The sequence below is a fragment of the Pygoscelis adeliae genome, unplaced genomic scaffold (assembly GCF_000699105.1).
Source record: "Pygoscelis adeliae isolate BGI_AS28 unplaced genomic scaffold, ASM69910v1 Scaffold186, whole genome shotgun sequence".
In the NCBI taxonomy this organism is placed as follows: Eukaryota; Metazoa; Chordata; class Aves; order Sphenisciformes; family Spheniscidae; genus Pygoscelis; species Pygoscelis adeliae.
Genome location: NW_008825071.1, coordinates 1,600,219 through 1,625,726, shown reverse-complemented (window position 1 = coordinate 1,625,726; position 25,508 = coordinate 1,600,219). Strand labels below are relative to the sequence as shown.

Here is a 25,508-nt window from a genome sequence, read left to right as displayed (position 1 = left end):
GTGCCAGAGAGACGTCAAGGTGGTGCCCTTATCTATACAGTGTTTCTGAGGTGCCACGGGCTTTACACCTATACATTGTCTCTGGCTTCTCATCTACCGCTTACAAGGCGCTTGAAACCTCTCTTCGTTAGGCTGCTTTGGGAGCCGTAGGTGTTGGCCTGTGCGTAAGCAAGGCTGCAGCTTCTTTCTATCTTGCTAAAAAGGGGTTGGGGATGGCTCTGTGAAGTAAAGTAAAAATACTGTTTGGTAAAGCAGTTTTAGAGATTGCTGTTGGTAGAGCAGTGTCTGGAGTGGAGACTGCTGCTTCTCACACAGGCGTTTCTGTAGGCCAAAAGTCTCTGCATTTTGTAGACAAAGTCTTTGTAGTGTCTTCAAATGTGTAATATATATGTGTTTGTAATAGATGGTAGTGAGGAGGATGTGCTTCCAGCTGTCTGAGGGGTAAGGAGAGGCAGGCAGAGAGGAGGGATGAGGAGACAGACAAAAACATCTTCCACCCAGTCGCTAATGGGGAACACTTGATCACAGAAGGGCCTTATGTGGGAGGACCAGGATTTCTTGAACTTGTTTCAGTTCTCTGAAGTTATCTGGAACAGAAACAATCAGAAAAGAGTGATGGATTTCATGTGTGAACAAAGATATTACGTTAGATTTTACTGGAGAAGTCCAGAGCAGTGGCCCCCAGGGAAGTTTGGGCTATTGCTTTTCCAGTTTGTTGATTCAGACCAAGATGTATTTGCAGTTAGGGGAAGAGTTTTCAGTTAGGTGTAATGCACAGACTAGCAGAACAAGGAAATCCTTGTACCTTCCATTGCTGCTGTTAAGATTTTTGACGACTCTACTGGGATCTCTCTCCTTCTGGAAAGGAAGCTGGATAGTTTGTAGAAATCTGTGCATTACAGATTTTTACTGATGTGCATCTGGCTTATTCATCTGTCTGAAATTGTCACTTGTCAGAAGGTCAAAACCAAACCCACTTGAATGCAAACACATTGGTTCCCTTTTATTTGTTCTTTGGAATGGGCTGGAAAGAGCCTGTTTGTGAGGATATGCAAATTCTTGTTGATAGAAGAATGTGTCGTGATCATCAAACCAAGCTGAATTTATGTGCCTGGCAATAAGACTCTGTGTTGGGAAATGGAATGAATCTACTTGGGGATATATTTAAGGAGAGGAATGGTAGTGAACCCACACGCAAATGAATTTAAATTTAATTAAGTGAATTTAAATACACTTGTCTAATCTCCCTGACTAAATTATCATTTGCTCTATAAATGCATTTTACCTGTTGGCTTGGTTTTTGTGTCTTTAGCTGTGTGCTGTCAATTTTTGCTTCTGAGATGTAAGAGCCTTTTTCTTTTTTCTTTGATCCAGGTTAAGAGCTTCATACAGAGTTGTTGTTTCTGAGCATTGTCTTTCCTACATCTCCAAACATTAAATGTCAAAGCAGTAAAATAAATAGCCCCTCACTCCCCCCAACTTAATTGAGGAAGAGCTTTTCTAGTGTTAGAAAATTTGGGAAGTTATTGCAGTGGTCTGACCTCCTCCCACCACCCCATAGCTGCACAGCTCTTTGTCTCAACAAAACTGACATCAGCAAAATATGGTTACAATGTGCCAGAATATTAAGGTTGTTGTTTTGCAATGCAGTAAATCTGGATTTAAGATGTTTTTTGTGGGATCAGAGGCACTCTGCAACCATGTGGGTTCATATGTTTATTCAGTACAGATTCACTCTGACGGTTCTCCTTTGTATGCACAAAAACATATGAAGACTATTTTATTTTATTACCTTGTTTTTTTTCCTTGGCAGACCTTGATCAGTTATTGTCTGTCTGCCACTGTTAGTTCAGGTCAGGTATTACTGTCCTGCCTTGGACAGTATTGCCCCAGCAAACTTCAATTTACAAAATATTTTTTGCCCATTGGGGGAAAAGTGTAGTTGTCAAAAGCTGAGTAAGACCTTCTGCAAACTCTTGTTTCAGAGCGTGGGTCAATGGTTTCTGCATGCTCAGTGTTTGACTTTCTTTTAAGCTTTGACAGCAAATCATTGTTTGTTTGAACACTGTTTTGAATTAATTGAGTTTTAATTTTTTTAGAATTAATTTACTGTAAACATACTGTGATTTCAAATGTAGAATTAAAAAGATTTGATTAAGAGATTCAAATAGGTCTGGTTTAATTCCACCTGTAGAAGTGCAGAAAAGTGTGATTTGGATTTGAAGGGTTCCTCCTCACTCCTTAAACCACCACCCACCCCAGCAGCTCTTGCTTTTGCTGTTAATCTTTTCTTAAAATAAAAATCGAGTAACTGTCATACCTGAGCTATCCCCAGATGAAAAGCAACATGCTCGAATAGGTGTTCTAGAAAGGAAGGCTAGTCCTATGTGCTGCAGTGCAGTACTGGAGATAAAAACTAAGTAGCAGGGTGGATGTCTGAAAATAAGGCCAGGTTTTCTTGGGCTATCTGGTATCTCTGCAATGCACTTAACCTGTCAACAGGTTAGAACGGAAGCCTTTCAGAAATTGCTGGTCGTGTCAGAAGGAGCGACTCTCACCCCCTCTCGGAAATGCCTGGGTTGCTCCGGGGTAAGGGCAAGCAACAACAAAAACATCTTTTAATGCATTTGACTTTCTACATTTTATCTTTGTTCCCTATCTGACCCCTGTGGTGCGCAATAGCTCTTGTATCAGGGCAGACTGCGTATTTGAGTGGTGTTTGCAGGGAGACTGGCACAAATCCTCTGTCAGGAGTTTGGGAACAAGAGAGGTCAGCGTATGTCTGTGTGGGTGGCTGTGTGCCCAGTGGAGGAAGGAGAAACAGTGGTTTAGGAAGAAAGGATATGATTTTTTTTTTTAATGAGTTTAATTTCTCGGGGGGGGGACCCCCAAGTGGTCTCAGTCTTAAGGGTTGTTCCCATTTCTTCTTCAATAGTTCCTTGATTTTTTCTTTTTTTGTGATGTCTGAATGAAATTGCAAAGTCAAAGGTCACCCTAGCACCATCAGCTTACTTAAGAGCACTTTAAGATTTCAGCAGGCTTTAGCCATCATTTAAAAGCAGCTCTATCATCAGAGCATAGGTCTACCTTGCAGATGCAGTGGAGACCCAAGTGTTCTCAGGTTCTGGAAACAACTTAGCCATAGCTATAAAAATGGCACAAAGGATGGTAGGTAAGTCTGTGTGGAGCTCCGCTCCATTTAAATGTAACAGAAGCCAAGAAATGTCTGGGGTGGATGGGGTTTGGCTGTGGGAAGGAGCTGGGTGCCAGGCTGCTTGGGATGCAGCACCTTTGGAAGGGAAGACTGTGATCTCTGAACGAGGGTGGCTCAGCTTTGCTCACTCGGTGGCTCAGCTCAGTGCAGAGACCTGGTACACCACCTGGTTTTAGAAATAAGCAGGACTGCACCGATGAAATAGGCAAATCGTTTATTTTGGGTAGTGTCTCTGAGGATAGCCCTTAGGAAGGGAGATGTCTTAATTCCTTCATAGCATTTGTGTCCCTTGATTTCCCATGCAGAAGACATCCTCCATCTGGTTCCTGAGGAAAAAATTACTCTTCTCCAGACTCTCACTTCTTTCGTCACTTGCCTGTGTGTGCTTATGAGGCTTAAAAGCAGAAGATCTTACACTTTGAAAGAGCTATCCCAATGCAAAGGAGACTCTGTGGCCTCTCTCACAGAGGCCTCTGACGGTAGCCACTGAAGCGTTTCAACATAGTGTTCCCGTAACAGCTAATGCTGAAGAAAATGGGAAGAGGGAAGGAGGGGAGGTCAGGCTGCTCATTTGGGGGGATTATTTATTAAGCCTCAGATCTATGCCTTTGGATTAGAGCAGATTTGGCCCACAGTACTAAGTATGTAACACCACAGATTGGTGTGCATTTGTTTTCTAATGTAAGATATGGAAACCTGCTTTGTTGCCAGCATTGTAAATGTACTAAGAAAGTATTTCTCTAGTGCCTCTCCTTGTTTCATTCCAAAGACGTTAAGCCCCTTAGTGTCCCAGAGTGTTATGTTTGCTCCAACACAGACATACACGTTTGGAGCTCGTACAGCACTTTGTAGCGAGCTTCTTGTGGGGAACGCGCTGCCGTTACAGAGAACTTAACTTTTTAGCCATAGCTTTGCATATCGTAATCCTATATAATCTGCATTAGGTCTTGGGCTTTGGGTCTTCGTATGCTTCAGTGTATGCCTTATTATTGGGATCAATTTTAATTCAAGCAATAATATGTGTGGAAAATACTGGTACTGTAATATAAGACTTTCCCATGATCCTGTAGATGGGGTTTTTTTTATTAAGTGCTTCATCTAAAAATCTCCTATAACACTTGCAGACATCATTAGTTATCTTAAAGCGTTATAAAAACCAGACCTACCCGTCCCACCTTATCTACATTTGCACATGTTCTTGGAAATTCAGTGGTTTGGTTGCTCACCTGCCAAGGAGTGCGTTGAGGATCATTTGGTATTTCATGCACAGGAGTGTCTCCCCTGCTATGCCGGCAGTGCTGTGGTGACAAATGTCATTCCCCAGGGCTGCACGGCCAACCAACACCACATCCACAGTTCCTTCATGGTGGGGAATATGGTGGTCAGGGCTCGGACACGTGCTGCATGTTACAGAAAGTTTGGTGCTTTGAATCCTTCTGGCATAACTTGACAGCTCGCTGTTGAAACTGGCTGTGATATGTGGCATGGTAGTGTTAGCCCCAATCTCTGGCGTTTGTTTTGCGCTTTCTAATAAGAGAAGGCGCCTCTGATTGCTGCCATCCTCTTCAAATCCCTGGTCTCCCACTTTCACCTCCTGCTCCCAGGCAGCTGCACACTCTGTTCCCCGCATAACCCTTACCGCCTGCCCAGTGTTGAAGCAGCCCCAAGGCCTGGGGAAAGGACGAGGGCCCTAAGTGGGCTGGTGTCAGTGCAAGCATCCTACAAACCGCTGTGCTAGAGAGATGCTGTTCACTGCACTGTGGGCATGCAAGGCTTCTTTCAAGCGACCCATGGTCAGATCCAGTGTGCACAAGGTGCTCTCAAACACGTGCGCTTGCTGGAAGGACCACAACCCCCCTGTTGGAGACTGGCAGCCTCTGCTCTTACTTTTCATTGCTTAAAGTACGTAGCAGTTTTGTGCATGCTTTTATTTAAAACAAAACAAACCACACAAATAAAAAACCAAACCACCTCGTTAATGCCAAAATTTTTTGCTTTTCTCCTTGCAAAAAAATTCTGATGAGGGGAGGAGTTCACTTAAGTGGAAGAAATGAACTCCACTTTCCAGAGGAGGGGAATCAAATAGTGTGGGTGTCTCAGCAGCAAATAGCACTGGTGAGTGCAAGGTGTTAATCACACCCCAGAGAATTTTGCAGTTAGCCATTTTCAGCCATGTTTTTAATCAATATGGTATTTTAGTTCTGTCAAATTCAGGATGAAATCATGTCTCAAATATTCCTTGTTGCTATCAACTTTTAACCAACCAAACTTTAGAAAACTTGCTTCAGCTGTTGCGGGGCCCAACTTGCAAATCTTCCAGAGACTGGATATTTTTAATTAACCTGGTTCTTGGAGAGTGACTGCAATGGATGTCACCTGTGTTATGATTCTTACTGGGTACTGAAGCGAGTGTGGTTTCACCTTATGCCGAAGCATTACAAATCGTTTCCAAAATCCATGGGCCAGTTGCAGTTGCCCTGCTTGAGACAGAAAGGTCAGGAGGAGGATAAAGATGAAGTACTTTTCCCCCAGCCCATCACCTTTCTGGCAAGATGTGAAAGAGAAACCCATATCACTTCATGGTGAAAGAGCATTACAAATCACATCCTACCTAGGTAAATTCCCCATCTGATTTCGAAGCATGGATTTTTAATTTTTTTTTTATTTGCTGCTTTCTTGGGCTGGAGTAAAGTATTGCTGTGGATTTCTACAAAGCTGCTCTATCCTGTCCCAGGAGCTGACAACCCATAAGCAAACGTGAAGAGACTGCTGCGTGTTTTGAGAGACAATACTTTTTTGTGTTAGGATCCTGTGGTGATAAGAGCTAGGTAGTGTAAATATGGATAAATATTAACTGACTGCATATACCGCAGCACACAGTCATTTAGTGGTTTATGTGTGAAACCATGGAAGGAAGAGGCTGGAGCAGAGGGGCCGTCTACAGTTTGGTGTGAAATACCTGTTGGTGCAAGGTATAATCAAGAGAAACACATTCTTAGGATGGTTGTCTATACATTATATTCTTGTTTTAATTAAGCCTTGTCTGTTACACATGATGATGTTTGCAATAGTAAAAATGTCTATCTGGCTACTTTAAAATTCACCACATTTTGTTGAAGTGGAAATAGTGTGGTCTATCACTAAGTGGAAACATAACTGAAGCGTCGGATCTAGAATAACTTGTTACACAGACTGCAGGAGTGTTTTTAACGTTAGGCTCTCTTTCTGCTGGAAATATGTTTGTTAGCTGAAAATGTTGATGCTGTGATCATATGGCTCTTTCAATATCAAAAATAATGTCCAAAATGATTCTTCTGAAGCTTATTCTGATGTTGGCCAGTTAAGTGCTCCATTACCTACTGTTCTGTTTCTGTCATCAAGATATATTAAATTCAGATGTCTTTATAATGACAATTTCCTATTCTTTCCTGAAATAAATTGTGCCTTCTACGAATGTTTCTAGGAGGTTAATGAATAATTGACTACCGAGAAAAAGGGAAGATCCTTTTAATAGGCAATTGAATCTGGTGTGATGTATGAAAATTAATACTTAGGCCTAGAGCTTTAAATGTGATATAAGTAGTTTGGTGTAGATATACAATATTTAGGCACAAAGATGTCCTTATTAGTATCAATTCCAAACATTGTTATATATTTTACATGCGTCTCTGAAAAACTTTAATTCGGTTTCCCAAACAATGAAGCTTAGAGTTTATGTGTTTAGGCCCTGTACTTGAATACAGGGGTCCCTGTTATGTTATTCATGTTTAAGTGAGGGAGAGGATACCAAAAAGCAGGTGTGTTTTTTCTCCCCCCCTCCCCCCTTTTTTTTCCTTTTTGTTATGCTTGTGCAAGTATTTGTTCAAATTGAAAAATCAGCTTTGAATCTTTGTATCTTCTAGGTAGGAAGAGTGTGCAATGATTGTTAAAATGAAAAATATTTTACAGCTGTTGCTTTTATAGTTGATTTTATGTGTTAGCTACTGATGAGCCAGTAATAAATCAGTGCAAGCCTCGCACACCTACGCTTTTCCTTCTTTGCACAGAACTTGGATATTTTTTGCTCCCTGCTCTCCTCCATACGGTGAACTGCATGGGGAGTTTTCCTGTTTTGAAGAAGGATTTGGAAATGAAGTCGCTACACTTCAGATCTTAATCTTCTTTGCTGTTTGCAGATGCTTCTTCGCCAGTCAGCTGGATCAATATTAAAACCAAGCTCTGCTGCCTAAAACCCAGAGACTGTGTCCATATCAGCATTTCCAGTTTCTCATATCTGGAGTTCAGAAATTGGTTATAAATTGAGTTCCCTGAAAGGGAGGAAGGCCACGAGTTACAAAGCTTAGCCATCTCCTCACCAGCCTGCTAGTGAACCGTGCTGCCTGCCCTGTGCTGCGTGGGGCTGAGCGAGGCAGGGGCTGTTGGTTTGCCTTGTTCCAATTCTGTGATATCTGCATTTGTCTTGTCCTTTTAGGAGCTTCCATATCACTTTCAGTCAGTCATAAGTAATATATTAATGTGGTTAGGCTTGTACCTGGGTGTTGGTTTGATTATTGTTGTTGTTGTTATTATTATTTAATATTAGTATATAATATTATTTAATATTATTACTATTATAAAATTTCTGTGTTGTTCTCAATGACTACCTCAATTCCACCACCACCACCACCACCCAAAAAAAAAAATCATAGTTTTCTTCTGCTCTGATTTTTGTTTATGTGATTATTCAGAAACATAGCTGGTCATACCAGCACAGCAATGAAGATGGCAGCCTGACAGTAACTAACTCAGCAGTTCTCAGGCTTTTAAATCCTCAGCCTTCCTGTATCCGTTTGTTTCCATTTTAAAGGTGGCCTGCCTTTTAGATGAGTTTATTCTAATCGAATGCATGTGAGTACGTGGATGTGTTGTGGATGTGTTATTTATAGCCCTGCCGTGTCAGATGCAAAGTGATCTGAGCAACGGCTTCTGGCCAGGTTAAAAGAAAAACCACCTCAGGGTGAAGGTTACACCTATGGTTTAACTCCATGTAGGCAAAGGTGCAGGTGTGTGTTGTCTGGAATTTGGGATGAGGGAAACCCATTACTGGTAGCGAAACTGTTGGAGGCTGGTTGTCTTTTGTTGGAGTATCCATCCTCTGTATTTACTGGCAATTTACCCTCAGGCAGTGAATGCTGGAAAATGCAACTACGGGGGGTGAGGGCAGGGGAGTGAGTTTTAGCATGCAACGGAGCACATCTCAGTGCACTGCCAGCTGCTAGTGTCTTGCTGGAAAGTGAAACTGGGCAAAAGCTAGTTAGCTGCTTTGTAGCTAACATGTAACATTTTTTCTTCATGAAAAGGTCAATTTTTATGTCACCACCAGTGCACTTGTTCTGTGCAATGGATGCAGGAGGCAGAACAGGCAAAATAACAGGACCCTTCACCTCTTACTGCTCTGAGACTTGGTATTTGCACTCTCCCATACCCCTGTGCTGCAACTGCGTACAAAGTTGGGCGATTGCTGCGTGGCTCGTGTGGATCCTGCAGCTGTGATTTCCAGGGAGACAGCGACGAGCTGGACTGCTGGGGGCTGCGGACGCTCCAAGCTCAGCAGACCCTGACCTTGAGCATCAGTGGTGGACCCTGCAGGACGTGGTGGCTGGGTGGTGGGAGTAACCATGCAAGAGCTGCACCAAGCAGCTGTGGAGCAGAACAAGTAGCACAGCGATGCAGTCAGCCCTGCTCGCCGCAGGAAAAGCTCCCTGCCTCTCAGAGCTGTTTCTAAGGACCTGCAAGCACACCTTCAACCACTGCAAGTGAAGACAGCTTTTCTTCAGTCCTTCCCTCACAGTTCTAATTTAGCTTAATGTATAATCTAGAATGAGATCCATTTCCCAAGATTATTTATGCAAATAACAACAAAAAAATCTGTTGCTGGTAGCAGGGCACTTAACATCAACTCAAGTTAAACCAGGAGAAATTTCAAGACAAGAGAAGCCTGTGGTGCTCGTTCTTCACTCACAGATATTACTTATATACCCTGACTGATGGGCATCTTTTTCTGCATTAAAATGAGGGCTGCAGAGTCCCACGTTTCTTTCACAGGCAAATTCTGACCCATTCAGGCGTGTCTGTAAACAGACCCAGCTATCCCAAGCAACATAAAAACTCATAATGACGAATAAAAGATAAAAATAACAGTCGGTTTTTGCGTGCTAACGGTGTATTTTGCTGGTGTGTGGACACAGAAAGGAGTCAGTCTTGGTGAGGGTGATTTTGTGTGTGATAGATGAACACAGCACATACTAGTCTGTGGCCCTGGCTCACCCTGAACGGAAGGTTTTCCACTGAAATGGTGATTGTAGGGGCTGGGGTTTTTTGATATTTAGTGTTATTGCCGCATCATAGGACAATGCAGCACTGAATAACTCTTTGCAAGCACATTCCCTCTGAGGCTCTGGCAGGCTGGGCGCTGAGCAGCAGATGCCCTGCACCTCGCTCGCCTGCGAGTGGGTCAGGGTGTTGGGTCACCCAGCGTTTGTGAATGCCCGGTGTTTCCTCTCCTTTGGGTGAGAGCTGGAAAGGAAGCTCATTTATTTAGAAAAGGGTTTTTTTTGTTTACTTCTGTCTATTCTTACTCTTGGTAGAAATGGCATTGTTCCTTCCATGTGAAACATCTGGCTAAATTATAAATGTGAGGAAGTGGCTGAAGAAATGGCTTAACTGAATTGCTGTTGATCAGATGATTTTGTAGAATTTCCATATTTTATATAGGAAGATCTGTTAAAATAAGGAAACAGAGACAATAACAGAAGCTCCTGTTCTTAGAAACTTGAGCATAAACTTGCCCCGGGGTGAGGCTGGTGTTTTGTGGTGAGGCTGGTGTTTTGTGGTGAGGCCAGCAGTGCTGCAGGAGGGTGCTTGCTGGTGCAAGCCGCTTTCTCACCCATGGCAAGTGCGTCCGCCCATCGCTCGGGAGCCACCGGAGCAGCCCCAGTGCCCGGTGGCTCCAGCCTGAATTCCGAGTTTTCCAGGATTTCCAGCTCTACCTGTTTTTTAGATGAGAAAACAGTGATTAAACCTTCCCTACATCTGGAAGCGTCGTGCAAATGGGCAGGGATGTGTAGAGAGGCTTGCTTGCTGTCTGGTTCCCGACAGCCTCGTGCAGGGGCTTTCTCCGGGGGTCCAGCCGCTCCCAGGTGGGGAGCGTGGGCAGAGCTCAGTGGAGCCATGGTCACCCCTGGGGCAGGCTCTCCCGGTGGGACCCTCAGGCATCATTTCTTTTGCTCATATCTCATCGTTCAGAAGTCCCTCCAATCCCTCAGTCAAACTTGAAGCAGACAAAGATCTTTTCCTTTTATGACTGCACTTTGAATAGCGAAAACTAAAAATAATAAGGCTGTTTTTCTTACTCTAGTTCCTAAATGGCGTAATATGCCTATTCCTCTTAGATACATGATGGAAGCTTTTTGGTTTGTAACTTATAATTTATTTTATTTTATTTTTTAGAACCTGTAGTTCTGAACAGTTTTGCTCTTTGTTTATTTTTATCACTGTCTCGTGTTACTCCTCCTCATTTACTTATTTATTTTTGCCCTTGGCTTGGAATTCCAGATGCATCCCAATTATATAGTCCTCTGAGCTTTATCCTTCATTGAGCAAACATCAGAGTTCAGTATAATAAATATGACTGTTCTTTGGCAGCTCTCTCTGCATGTGTTTCACAGCTGAAGGGTTTACAGCACTTCCAAATGTCTGTAATTTTTTTTTTCTTCAAATTTTGATTAGAAACATCACTCAGCAAGACAGAGGAGCGGTTTTCTTTGCTTCTGTAAACATACATAAATGTAAGTGGACATTAATTTTTTTTTTTTTTTTCCAAATTATGCCTGACTTTTTTTCAGTAAGAACAGATCTTACAGATGTAGTTATTCTTATTTTCCGTGTAAACCAGAATGCCTTTTGGATATAGCTCTTTAACTGGTAACTTGGTAAAATTCGGATGTTAGGTGCAAGGTTGTTTTCCAAATTGGACTGTGCAGCTTGAAAGATACACTTGAAGCCAGGAATCATTCCTCCTTGTTTCCACGTGTTTTTGAGACAACAGCTTGTAGGTTTGTGGTGTGAATGGTCTGGGGAAGGGCTTTGCCCTCCTTCCCTGGGGTTGCTCTCCCCCTGCGCCACGTGCCCGCAGTACGTGCCTGGTGCTGCTCTGGAGTCAGGGAGCGCGTGTCATCTTCTGTTGGATGCCTGGTTACCGGGGTTGGGAGACAGTCAAGTCCCTAAGATGTTTCTCTGGTGCTCATGCCAGAGGGGACGTGTACCCACGGTGTGCTCAGGTTTGCTGCGTGCCAGCAGGTGCGGGGACTTGCCCTGGGGGGGGTGCTGGTGTCCAAGCCCTGGGTGGGGGTGCTGAGGACCCCTTGTCACACCAGGAAAGACAGGATCAGCCACAGAGCTTTTTTTTCTCCCATCATCCAACATTTTTCTCATGGATGGAAATTGTTGTCTAGTTTACCACGTTTCTTTAAGTGGTTGAACACGGTTACAAAGCAAATCGGTGTTTGAGCTGAAAACTGAGCTCAACGCTTGTACCTTTCCAGTTCAGCCCTTTCTTTCTTATCTCCTTACGGGCTCTGCAAGAAGACCCACAGGACAATTTGGAAACCATAACTGAATTATTTCTGTTGTGTCAAGCAACGGAGTGATTTGTTCATAGCTCAGTGTGGGAAGGAAGTCTGATATGGTGATCTGGGGACAATCAGTCTACAGTTTGGTCCTCCACCCCTCTACGGCCACCATCTCCTTTTTGCCACACTTCCTCGCACTCCCACTTCCTACACATTTCTCTATTGCTACAAAAGGGAGGCTATGGGAGATTTTTCTGACATACCTGAAGCTGCCCCCTGAGCAGGGGAAATCTAACACCACATGCCTCGCTCCTCTGGCATTGCATGCATAGGGAGCAGCATGTACAAGTCATGCTGTCATTTATGTACTATAAGCAATTTAAGTATTGCTGCACAAACAAAAATATGATTATCTTAACAGACAAACTGCTTTCTGTGTGCATTTGTCTTCAAAGTAAGTAGCAGAATTTACTGGAGAGACAACCTCCAACAAATCCTCTGACCTTAAGAGCAAGGCTTGGCTGTACCTAGGCAAGGTGAGGTCTACACCAGGCTCTGCCAGCTGGTCGCCTAGGCAGTATTGCCTCTACTCACAGGTCTTGTCTTTGACTTTGCATCATCACAGGTACAGTGAAGCACCACTCAATAGGGACGGCCATTTGAAATGTAGAGAATCATACAGAAAAATACTTAGGACTTGGTAAGAAAAGGTTAACAGTCAGTCATCTCCCAGGGGCATGGATACATCTTCACAATTTTAGCTGTAGTTGTGATGTGTACAAATTTTACTAACGCTGTAATCGGAATGAGTGAAATCCCCTTCTATGAACTGCAGCTGGATTCTTTCCAAGGAGCTTGGTTTCCTTTTAATGTTGTGTTATTAATTAGCTCAGCAACATTCTAGCTTCATTTGGAACAAATCAGTGAGTGTTGCCATCTTTGAACTCTTCTGTAAGTGGCAGGAGTTTTCTTGAAAGAGGTCTTTCACTGGAGAAAAGCAAGCATCCTCCACGGAAGGAGGATATTAAGAAATGTGGGCTTTCTCTTTTTCAAAGTTATTGCAAAGCAATAGGAGGTTTTCCATCCATTCAGCAGAAATATTTAGCTCTTGCCACAGTTTTATCAGGATACATTAGTATTCTACCCTTGTAAAGCTATTCTTCTTGGCTGTGAGATACTCTTGAACAAACGTATCCATTTTTCAGGGATGATCCTGGGAAAACTTCAAATCCCAGTGGATGTTTTTGGGTGGTCTGGTTTGGTATTGCATGGACATCCTTAGCACAGCAATTTACATGGAAATATGAGATGCTGGAGGCATTATAATGCCAGTTGCCCTTTTATTGTTCTTCACCCTCAAGTCAGGTTTTACCAATTCAAGGAATTCTGGTACTTCAGAGGAATAACTTTTCACAGATGGTATTTGTAAAGATAGCAAGGAAGAAATTTAAGGAATGTTTAAGCTTTGGCAATTATGAGATTATTTTAATTATGTATGTGACAGCAGCACATGAGGGATGTTCCACTCCACTCACCTCTGTGCATGCAACTACAGGTGCTGCCCTCCTAAGTTAACCTTGGCTTGAAATAGAGGCATGCTTGAAGAGGGCTGGAAAGGGAATGTTCTTTCCCCAACAAGTTTTCTGCATTCTCATTGAACTCATTGAATTATGCTGTTTGCTGCAGAACTGCCCACAAACCAGCCATGAGCAGAGCCCACCATACAGAGCACTCCTCGTGTGCAGAGTGGTGGAAGGTGTCCTATACAGCATCCAGTTCATGTATTTAATATAAAGAATAAAAGCCTGTAGTTAAAAACTTAAGACTTCATTTTGAATGAAAATTATGATAACTTTAATAGCTTCAGGAAGCAGGTTTTTTCCTGAGGTTGGATGTCATATCTTTTTCACTTTAAAATCAGTTGACCAAAAGGAAATCTTCATTGGTCTTCCCTTCTTCCCCTAGAATGTATTTTTTTTTTCCTCCCTTATGGGAATGTTATTTGGAAAATAAAAGCTCGTTGGGAAATGGAAGAAGAAAAACAATACCTGTACTTCTTCTAACTGTGCATTGGCTGCTTTTGTATCAAAAGGAGTTTTCTCACCACCTATATACTACCGCAGCCTCATTTTTCTTTTTGTATTGTCATAGGTTTAAAATTAGAGGAGACTCCACCAGGCACCGTGTGCTTGTGCCGATTCTGGTGCAATGGTTGCGTGCACTGGTCGGCGCGGTCCTCGCTCGTCGCACGGTCATTCCCATTCTGTCTGCCTGCCTTTGCCTTCCCCAGACCTGTGTCAGGTTTGGCGCTGAATCCTGGAGACAGAGGACTATTAATGTGAAAGTCACCCTGCTAGTTTGAGCAGCACTTCCTTCTCTAGTGAAAGCACCCAAAATATAACGGCTTATTGACTCTGAATCTCCCAAGCTCCACTTTCACAGTGTTCATGAAACATCTATCCAGTGTGCCTGGTGTAAATTTTTAAAAACAAGGATGCCCTGGGGGCCAAATGTGTGACAGCCTTTAACAAGCATGCTTACTAGTTGCTTTTGATTAAATCGCCCACATACCTGCCAGCCCTTGGTGCATGCTTTCATCCAGTGCTGTGGTATTGCAGGCTCTCCCTGACGCTGGTGATGCTACCTGAGCAATTCAGGTCCTCTGAAATGGCACAGGGTTCTTCAGGGCATCACCCAAATTTCCACTGATTGCTTTTGACATAAGAAGGGAGGTCAGGGAAGGAAAAGGGACTAGGGGCTTTTGCCTTTACAATTATGTATGCATATATATGCACACACACACATATCCATACATATATGTGTGTGTGTTTATAGATACATGTTTGTATGGGTTTACAACTGTATTTATGAGAGTTTAATAACCACCCACCCAAATGTTTGCTTAGACTCTGCCTATGTAAGCATTTGGAGGGCTTGTTATTAAGTTTAAACAAGCTGAAGGAGCAAGGTGCTTTCCTGGGGTTGTGCCTCTGATGTGCGAGGCTTCAGACAAGCCATCCTTCATTGGCCCAAAGGAGGGCACGCAGGGCAGACGGTGCTTTTTGCCCTGCGGTGCACGCAGGGCAGACATAGGGAGCACCAACTGCATTTCTTGGCCATCCATTTAAAGGTTTCTTCCGTGCTTGTCTTTTCTGCTTGGTAAGCTAGGCTGCAAACAGCTCAAGGCTCCCGTGTCAAATTCTTGCTAGCAATATGCAGTTCTGCTGGGAATATGCTCAAATCCGGGGCTCGGTGCATTTATTTACTCATCCAACAGCATGACAGTAATGGTGAAAAGCTCCTGCTTGCAGGAGCATCTCGTGTGGGATGAGTGCTCGGCGATAGAGGGCCTGCCCCTCATTACCCTGCTGCCTCAGAGAGCTGGGAAACATTTAATAAACCTGAAACAAGGTGTTAAGCTGTTACTTCTTTGTTCTCGCCTTTTTGAGGACCATCACCTGTCTGGAGGTTGCAAACTGAGATTTAGAAATAGCTGCTGTTGGAATATTATTTGCCACCTGGTTAGTTAAGAGATTGCAATGCAGATTTGCAGCCATTGAATGTCTTCTCTGTTCTTATTTTAAGTGGCTACGATATTGTTAAAAATTCACTAACAAATACAGATGCAGAACCCTTTCATCTGAAGCATCAAAGAAAATGAGCTCCTCCGACACCTCTCACACCGGATTTTGTTTCAGCTGCTCTCATTCATTCCTGTCAAAAAGATGCCAGTTGTGATTTAGGTCCTGCCAAGAGCAAAGGGGCCAGCTGTTGTGAACAGCAGAGGTGTTCAGTTTGCAAAATACTCCCATGATTGGCTGTGCATTTCCTTTAGAGCAAGCCACCTTTTTGGAACAAGGAAGAATCCGATAGATTTCTATGCAATCTTAGTTTTGTGCAAAAATAAACAAATATTGACATGGATTTGGAGAGTCTGTTAAAGGGGGGGTAGGAAGTTATAGACCAGAGTTGGAAGATAATTGTTTTTATAGATAGCAATTAACATATATGAGGACATATCTCATGGCAAAGCTTTTTTCATCACTGTTGTTGCAATCGCATTTAAATTAAGTAATCTTTATTCTGAAATTAGAGTGTTCTGTATCTACCAGTTGCTTGTGCTCTTTGTCACTGCTGTTCAGGTTTCCAGGGCCATCCTCCTGGTTTTGTTTCATAATGCTATTATTCACATACAGGAACTGTCATCAGAAATCAGTGTTGGCTGGGAGCTGCTGCATGGCAGCAGCAGAGATGCTGCTGCTTTCCTCTGGAAGTAGGATAGGTGGCAACTGCAGTACGACAAATGTGATTTAACTTTTTTTTTTTTATTACTTCATGAATGGTAGGCAGCGTGCTATGTTAAAGGTTTCTTACGCAGTCAGCCGTCTGTTTTGTAAGATGTTGTTTGCCTTGTGCAATGTAAAACTCGGCAAATACAGATATTATGGGATGAACAGAGGAACGATGTGTGCTCCCTCCCCTGCCACTGATGCTCCCTGGGAGGCAGCTTGGATCCAGAGTGGGATCGCAGGCATCGCTGTGTCCCATGCAGTGGTCAGGAAGCTGCTGCTTGGGGTCTCCTGTGCCTGGAGGAGCCGAGCTCGCCCTTGGCCCGCCCAGCTCCCTGCTGCGAGCAAGCCTAGCCCCAGGAAGGAGCTCTGCTGCACATGCGTCTTGCCCGGGCGGTCCCCAGCTCCTGCAACTGCATGCATGGGGGGTGAGCGAACGCCCTGCATCGAACCTGAGCTGGCTCCGTGTCTGTGGCCCAAACCCTCCACCTGCGGGTAGCTACAGGCTGACTGCAGCTGGGAGGAGAGCTCCTCCTGAAATATCCTGACATAGTTGAGCAATACCAGGCCTGAAATCGGGTTGGCGTGTTACTCATTTGTGCCTTACAGGAGAGAGTCGGGCGTGTGGAAAGTAAAGAGAGGGAAAGTGGCACCTTGTGTTTTTGTTGAATTTTGGTCGAGAGGTGTAGCCGTGTTTACTTTTTTCATGCTATGCCTCTTTATGCATGTTGTAGCATTCACAGCAGCAGAGGCTAAGTAGTGTATCTAAAAGGTATTTTGCCTAGCATCAGTTTTAGCACTGTTCTGGTACTTGTATACCAAATGAACGTCTGATCCGGTTTTGGTAAGAAAGATATCTATTCTGATTAGATATCTATCTATCTGATAGCTCCATCCAGTAGATATGGGATATCTATCCTGGTCAGAAATGAAGAGTGGCGCTGCATGTCTGGTGAGGTGTCACGCTGGCTGCCTGCCCTGGAGCCGGCCTGATGGCTCCGTCAGCTCGGGTTATGTCAGTGCACTGATGACTGATTTGACACACGTAAAAAGTGTTAATTAGATGTAAATGGTGGGCTAGTGTGTGTTTAAAAGATCCCCCTCGCCAAATCTATGGTGTGTAGAAAAGTACCTTTGAAGGAGCACCTGTGTCACTTCACAGATGTATTTTATAATAACTTTTGTCCTGCTGTGCTGTTGGGGGAAAATAATCCCATTTTTCTTACTTGCCCATTGGAGGTTCAGTCTATTACTGCTCTCTTTGCTTGGCAGTGGATTGGATTTCTCCAGAGAGGAAATTAGATTTTTCCTTTCCTTCCACTCTGTCTCTGTCCTGCATTTACCTCAATTGGCAGTTGTCTCTGCACTGTGCTGTGCATGATAACCTTTCCTTCCACGCGCTGCTTCATTTACTGTTCTCTAATAAACTGTATTTACACATGGTGCTTCCTCCCTTACTTCTGGTGACAGCAAAGATGATCAAGGAAAAGTGCTCTGGGTCTAAACTAAGCCAGGGGCGAGTGCGGGCTTAACCTGGGCTGTTTCAGCCAGCGCTGAATCAGAAGTGTGCTAATTGGGATGAGAAGTGTACATAGCTCATGGGTAGGGCTTGCAGCTCTTAGAAGTTTGTGTCTAGTAACCACCTGGAAATTTGGGTATATAAACATATGTGCTGGATTTTATTTATTTACTTCTCCCCCTAGCAGCCAGCTGTAAACTTAAAGGCTTGTCTGGGAGTTATTAATAGCTTTTGCTGCAATTTTATCTGTTCGGCTAGCCACAAGCGAGCCTGAGGGCCATGTTATTCTAGGAATATCCAGCAAGATGATCTGTTTACAGCAGAGGGCAAATCCCAGGGAGGATTTTGGAGGAAGAAGAGGTCCCTGAGGTTTTGAGAGAGCTTGGTGGGAATTTGGAAATACGACAGCAGCGGGTACGGGGTCGCCTCCCAGCACTCTTCAAGATCGCCATGACGGAGCTCGTCATGCCAAAAGGCTCAGCTCGGGGAGCACGGTGGTGGTGGGACATGCTGGAAGTGCTGAACAGCTTGGAAAACTAAGTGCTGTGGGATTTTTTTTTTCCTTTCCTTTTGTGCTCTGTTGAAAAGCAGAGTCCAAATGCAAAATCCTATCTTAGGGCCACAGCCTGCACTTTTCTCTTGACTGAGCTGAGCAGCTGCTGGGGCTGGGGCGCAAGCACAGCCCTGGTGCTTTAGGATGCTACCACCAGTGGGAGTTTCTGGTGTCCTGCATTTTACGCCTAAAACTCTGTTGCCTGAGCTTTCTTCTGCTCAACTGATAGTATGGGTCTTGTTCATTTGAGTCTGATTGTTTTCCTCCCTTTTGGGATAGGGGAACATCTTGAGGCGTCCTTAGAGGGAGGGAATTAAAGAGTGATGGCTGTACAGTAATATGGGGGAAACTGTCAAAAATCATGATTTTTTTTTAAAATTTTTTTAATATAATGTGAAATTGTGAGTGTGACTGTAGAATCAGACTGTCTCCTCAGGGATTTTTTTCAATAGGAATTCTGTTGCCCAGACTTCAGGTGCTTTGTCCTGGCCATTTTCTCCAAGGGATACTCCTATATAATTACAGTCTTGGTGGCTCATAGACTGAAACTGGGCAGGGAGAGAAAACTGCAAAGGCACAAAAAGCAGCCAGCTTGTGGTTTCTGATGGAGCTAGTGCTTGGGCTGTGTTACAAGAATTGCTTTGTGTTGTGGGATTAGAGATGGGTGAGTGAATGCTGGAGAGTTGTTCGGGCAGTATGATTTAACCTCTTTTTCCTCTTGATACATTATTTGCAAATTACTTACAACTTTTTTTTTCTTTAAATAAAGGTATTTGCTGTTCATCCTGTGCAAATACCCTATGAGAATAAATGTCAGTCTTTGAAGACAAATGAGAAGGTTTCTGAAGAAACCTGGAACAAATTATTTGTTACTAGTGCGCAAGTGTAAGACCAAGTGAAAAAGGATGGGATGTGGCCCTCAGTCCCTTCATGGCGATGACAGCTCACCCGGTGGGGTTTGGAGGAGGTGGGCTACGCAGGGCCATGCTCTGGGGCAACATGAGCTGATGTTAACCTGGTGTTACTGTAGTCCTTCCTGGTCACTTGTCCATGTGTCCGTCTCCTCCAGATGGACTGCTGCTTCCACAACTGCAGGTGGGAGAGAGGACCCAGCTGGAAAGGGGAGAGGGCAGCATTGCAGATGTCAGGTCGCTGACACCTTGGATAATTTTAACTGAATTTCCCATCTTCTTTTCAGAAGAGGTTGCCTGAAAAATTGTTGTCAAGGATATCAGCCCAGGGTTTTTTCCATCCTAGTGTCAGGGAGAGGAGAAGCTGTTAGCTAAGGCTACTTGCCCTTTCTGATCTAAAATTGATGTGCCCCTTGTCACCAGTGCCAGTTGCATTTGCTGTGGGTAACCTGTTGTATGACCTGTGGTTTTGTCATGCCTTTCTCTGCTGATGCCCAGGGGCAGCAACCTCCCATATGAGGGAGCAGCTCTGCGCGCGGTGGGGCTAAGCCCCCATGGCATTGGAGAGGCTCTTCATTAGCTCCCTCCTTGCCCACATCCCGACGAGTCTGAGTGCTCGCAGCTGTGCAGCAGGCAGGGCTGAGCCATGGGCCCCTCTGACCCGTCCCCGTGTCCCGTGCAGCCCGTGTGGTGCACTGGTGGGAAGAGTGCCCTGGTCCTGCTCGGAGCGGGCGCTCTAACTCCCTGCACCGCCCCATCTGAGCTGTCAGCGGTGTTGGGATCTTCCTAAATTTGCCAACCAGGCAGAGATATATGATGGAGTCCTGTCCTTTTCCATAAATCCCTGCCTTTTTGGTCAGCTGTCGGGGACAATTGATTTTGGTGTGGAACAATCTAGAGCCCTGTCGTCTTTTGCAAGCTATTTCTAGGTTTCCAAAAACTATAAAAAAACCAAAACCTTTCAGGGCTAATGGCTTTCTGCAGACGCTCCAAAGATGTGTGTGGATCCGAGATGCGCCATACCTCATCCACCCATGGCCTGACTCCAGAAACGTCTTCCTTTCTGCTCCGCTCCCTGGGTTCTTCCAGGCACACCTATTTCCAGATGGGGTGACATAAAGGGCATGCACCAGTTCAAGTACCATATAATTGTAATTAATTAATTCACTGATGTTTATACGCAGCTTCTTTTTGGCAAAACTGCAGATGTGCTTGCCGAAGGGCCTCCCAGCACTTCATGTGCTCTGTGGAATGGACCTGCTTTTGCCTGTGAAGGCTTGTTCAGGCTTTCCCTTCTTTCTAACAAGAGTCCCAAAGGACTACGCAGGGGGAGTGAGGGAGAGAAAATGGATCCCATTTAAAGAAAAGTAATTTCAGTATTCCAAAACCTGCTTGGGAGATCCTACCTGATCCGACTCTGGTGGTGTACTATGGGCTGGCCTCTATGAAATAATGATGAACTTCTCATTTTCAGTTGTTTCTTTGTTTTGGTCTGTCAAGAAAATCTCACTCTAACCTTGCCACTGTTGTCACATAGCATGCAACGTGGATCAAATGAGGACTTGCACCTGACAATGTTGCCTACAGACCGTAGATTTCCTGGTCCTAAAAACTACTTATTGTACTTTTTAGACATGTTTGGAAAATGCTGCAGGTTTGAAACCACTGTTGGACTCTGTATTCACCTAAGGTGCAAGAGTGTACCGCGACAACCTGCTTGTTAAAGCTAGATAGTCAGAAATTCTGACCAAGCTCAAAGCCCTGTAGGTCCATCGGCATCAGAGGCAGCTTTTCTCAGGCTAGCATCCATCATGAAACTCAACTCCCCCGAAATCCGACAGCTGTCCCTGCTCCGGGGGAGTGCACCAGTGAGGGAAGCCAGCCCAGGACATCTCCAAGGCTGCCTCCAGAGGGAATTGTGGGGAGCGTCAGGGACAGAGCCCTCCTCAGCGGGGGCTTTTCCCTCAGCATGTATCTAGAAAGTTTAACTAACACATCCTAGGGGTGCATGTGGCTCTCTTAGGAGTCAAGTAGGGCCATTGCTGCAATGCTAGGGGTAAGCAAAAAGGACAATATTATGAAGTAGTGGGGGAGCTGCTCTGAAATCTGTCCTCTTAGTATACCAAAAATTTTGGTTTGAAAGTCCTTTTCTTGAGCTTGGCCTTTGTCACTAGGAACAGCCAATATAGCTGCTGTGGTTCTTATTCCCTTGGTTAATATTTGAAAATATTTCCCATGGGATTTCTAAATAACTCAGTGAGAGACTATATAGAAGGACAAAGTTGGGTTTTTTTGTGGGGTTGGGGGCCCCCCCCCCCCCCCCCCCCCCCCGAAGTATCTAAGTAGGCAGATTTTGCACAACCACACTCATTCTCTCACGGATTTAATTCATGCATGCTCTCACACCCGTGCAATCACAAGTACCAAGGCGTATGTCCACGTGGTCTGGCCAAGGTCACTTATGTGGCACAGAGGACAAGAGGCAGTGGCTGCTGTGTCCTCATCACATCCCTGAGGTAGTTTTTGGCAGGCAACAACAAACCAGTTTGGGGTTGCTTTTCATACCCTTTAGGAGTTGGTGATGTTTACAATTTTTTGCTTTATTGTTTTTTCTCATCCCTCACAATTCTTAGGCAAACTTAATGAATTTCTGTTCTTTTTTTCTCATAGTCTTGATATTTTGTGACTCCAGTCCTGTTCTTCATCTTCTTGATATCTTATCTGTACGTCAGGTTGTTCCTCCTCCTTTTGTTACTTGAATGAAATCATGGGTAGGGTGTGATTGGCACAATGGGCATGTGCCATTTCTTTAACCCGTGCCTTGCCTATCCTTCTGGTGCCTGCTCGCTTGCTCTCACACACATACACTCATACACGCACACAGACTTTTACTCTGCCTTTGTTCATCACCAGTTTTAATACTTCTGGTGCAAATCGCTGCGTGCAGACTCATGGAGTAATGTATGTGGCCCCAGTGCTGTTCCTTCTGTGCCAGAATGTGTCTCTGCGCATCCTGCATGTTAGTAGTGGGGTTTCTTTGAGTGCATCAAACAACTCCCGAAAATGCTTGAATCCCTTGTAAGAAGGGGCACAGTTCACACTGTCTCTCTCTGTGGCAGGTTTGAGGGCTGCCAGGCTGGTGAACATTGATTTGGTCACTTCTGTAGTAGAAGGACATACAGGATAGGGTCGAAAGGAGGATTTCTACTCTTTATTTCTGCATTTCCCAGCCAGAGGCATGTGCTGTGCAATGAGCCTCGTGCATTCAGTGTCTCATGGCTGTGTTGCTTATGGGGCCCGGGTCTGCACCACACGTGTGGTGAGGCGATTACCTTCAGGCTGGGTTGTACTTAACGGCGTGTGTGGAGCAGTTCTGCCACAGGGATTGACTGGGTCCCATTTCTGCACCTGTGATGTCCACTGTTACTGGGCGTCTACCGATGGTGGGAACGTCTGTCCCACGTGTCCTGGGCATGTCCGATTTCACTGCCCAAGTACTGAAGGACTGCTTTGTGTACAGGTTTCAACTTGCCCATACAATCATTTCCCTGGGATTTGTGGAAATTAGACGACTGAGTTGTATCTACTGCTCTGACTGAGCTGCCTAGAGTAGAAATACTAGGCTAGGAAGCAAAATGCTTTCCATGCCTGTCTCCTTGCCCACACAAAATTTTCCAAGTAGAGCAAACAGATGTATCCAGGAGTTTTTGGTACTGATGGTAATTTCCATGATTTGTGTGTATGATGAGGGTTTACTTGATTCTCCATGCTCCACCAAGTGATTGAGGTGGCAGCCTTTTCACTGAGTGGGGAAGCTGGAGCTTTCTTGCTGGATTTGCCACGGGTGGATAAAGCTGATCTCTGCCTTGTAGTGATTTCACACGAGACGGTAATTTATCACGTGAACTGGGTGGAAATTGTTGTGGCCACAGAGGCCTTGTGCTTGAGTGCGTCGTGGCACCAGTGGGAGCATCAGCAGGGTGCAGGGTGCCTTTCCTAGGGCTGGGGCAGAGGTGCTGCGGTGGGCAGCTTTGCTGGCAGAGGTGGGAAAAGGCTGACTGCTAAATGCTTGCTAAAAACTGCGGTGCTGAATCTTTTATCGTATAAAATTGATGCGAGAGATGTTGGAAAGTCAGTAGGCTGTCCTAATATGTAGAACATTTCAACAGAGATGTGATATTTCATATACATGGAGCGCCTGCTGATGTCACTTGAAAGTCATGCTCACCCAGCTACAGCAGGGATTTTTTTCTTTTGTGTTCTCCAGCTTTTTTAGAGGAAAGGGCAAAAATTGATCATATGCGCATGATAATCCAGAGAAGAAAATAGATGCTAAACAACCTCTGAAGTTATTTCCTTTCTATACAATGAATAACTGCTGCATATGGAGTTACGTACTATGCGCCAGTGACTTAATAAAATATAATTTTATTATTTGGACACCTCTTTCTGACTTCATATAAAAGTTGCTCTCCTCTTGGTTATTTTTTTTTTATCTGATACTAACTTAAGCAATGCAATTGAAATGCCAAAGCCTTACCTATCTAATGCAGACTTCCCATTTCTATAGCAACAAAACTCGTTCTTGTTACTTAATGAAGGAATATTGGAGTGTGAGTAACTGGGACTTTAAGGTTTAGAAAAATAAACAGAACCACTTTATATTTGAAGATTAGGGAAATAAAACGGAAGTGACCTCTTTGAATAGAATAAAAAAAAAACGCCTAGGCTTGGGATACTTCATTAGTAAGAATGAAACCGTATTAATGTAATAAGGAGCTTTGTGTTTTAATCTTGTTTTTCTAATTAAAATGTAAAAGGCTTTTATAGCAAGTGAGAGTCTTTGAGGGTTTTTCCCCCCCCTTCTTTTTCCAAAGCTGCTGTGTTTGTGGTTAAGCTAATGAAAATTTGGGCTGCCTCGCAACAGATACATTTTCCTTCTGTATTGGCAAAAATCCATCCATAGTTTTTGTCATTGGCTGAAAAGAAAGGGGGGGAAAAACCAGCGTGTGGTGTTTAATCCTACGTTTGATCTGCAAGCTAGTTCCTGGTCAGCTAGTTTAAATCTGTGTTACAGTGATAAATGCTGAACAAGCCACAGATGAGAGAGTGAATGAAGGAGCAGCTGTCATCTCTTCCTATTGTCTTATGGCTTTTCAATTACAATTTTAACAACCGTTAAATTCTAATTTAAAACAACCATAGGAAACATCCCAAGGAAAAGCAACAATGCTGACAGCAACATATCATGAATGTTTACGAGCCTATGTTTCTGTATCAGCGTGCTGATAAGTACTACACAACATTTGTGGCAGGCTTAGTGTGCTTAATTATTAATCTGTAGAGTGAATGTCAGCAAATGGGAAATATGAAATAGGGGCTTCTGTTGCAATCTTACTGGCAAAAAAAATTGTTTGAATATATTTCCACGAGGCAGTTCAATTTTCCTGCTATTTCTTCTGTGATTTTTTTGTTGTTGTGGTGGTTTTTTTTAAAGCTGTGATTCTGATAAATTCATCTTCATTTCTGAGCACTAAATAAAAGGTAGCCAGGATTTAAGGAAGCTTTTATCTACTGAGCGCACTTGTCACAAGGCAGCTGAGACAACCGATGATACCAGTGGTGGTAGTAAATTGCCCCACAGCAAAAGGAAGGATGGAGGACAGGATAAGACAGATGGAAGGCTGGCTTGTTTGAAAGTTGATCAAGATTAGCTGTTGCGAAAACAAAAAGCAAACGCAGAAACAACCCATTCAGCAAAATCCAGCTTGAAACCGGCTGAGTCGTAGCATATTAAACTGTGGGCAGGTGGCATCCCGTATGAGCTGGGCAGCTGTATCCTGCTGAGAGCTGCGTTCTTCTTGCCTCCCAGCGAACTGATTGGAAAGGCATGCAGCATCTCTGAGAACTGTGAAAAGGCTCGACCCAAAATCTTTGGGTTGTATTTTACCCTACATTCCCTTTAAAAAACCAAATATCTTAGAATTTGGTAAAATGCTTCTCTAGGCAGAGACTGAAGGAGAGCTGACAATGAGGATACAGCAGGTCTGCAGGAGGTGCAATAGGTGTATGGAAGTGGCAATGTTTGCACCACAGCCAGCTGTTAATGGGCTTCTCCATTGCTGCTAGGGTATTTGAAGCCTAAATACAGGAGGAAACAAGATTTATGTGATTGTGCATAACTTTGGCCCAAGATCTCGAAGAACATTAACTCCCTGGAAGTTTCATAAAGAGATGCTCTGTGGGTGCCTTTGCTGTTGGGGGGCTAATGCATTCGCGTGTGCTCTGTGTTTCAGGGATAGAGCTCTGTCCCCCTGGGCACCGGTTCATGATCACCATGGTGGCGAGCTTCATCGAAATGTCGGGGCAGTTCCTCATGCCAGGGCTGGCTGCCCTCTGCAGGGACTGGCAGG

General features: G+C 44.2%; 1 protein-coding gene across 1 annotated transcript in view; it reads left to right on the top strand.

The window, feature by feature from the left end:
- The window catches only part of SLC22A23 (solute carrier family 22, member 23), a 113,482-nt gene that overhangs the window by 54,449 nt on the left and 33,525 nt on the right, over positions 1 to 25,508 (top strand). The window contains exon 4 of the mRNA XM_009326523.1: positions 25,392 to 25,503. Within this exon, the coding sequence (XP_009324798.1) occupies positions 25,392 to 25,503 (112 nt within the window). The remainder of the gene's footprint in view (positions 1 to 25,391; positions 25,504 to 25,508) is intronic.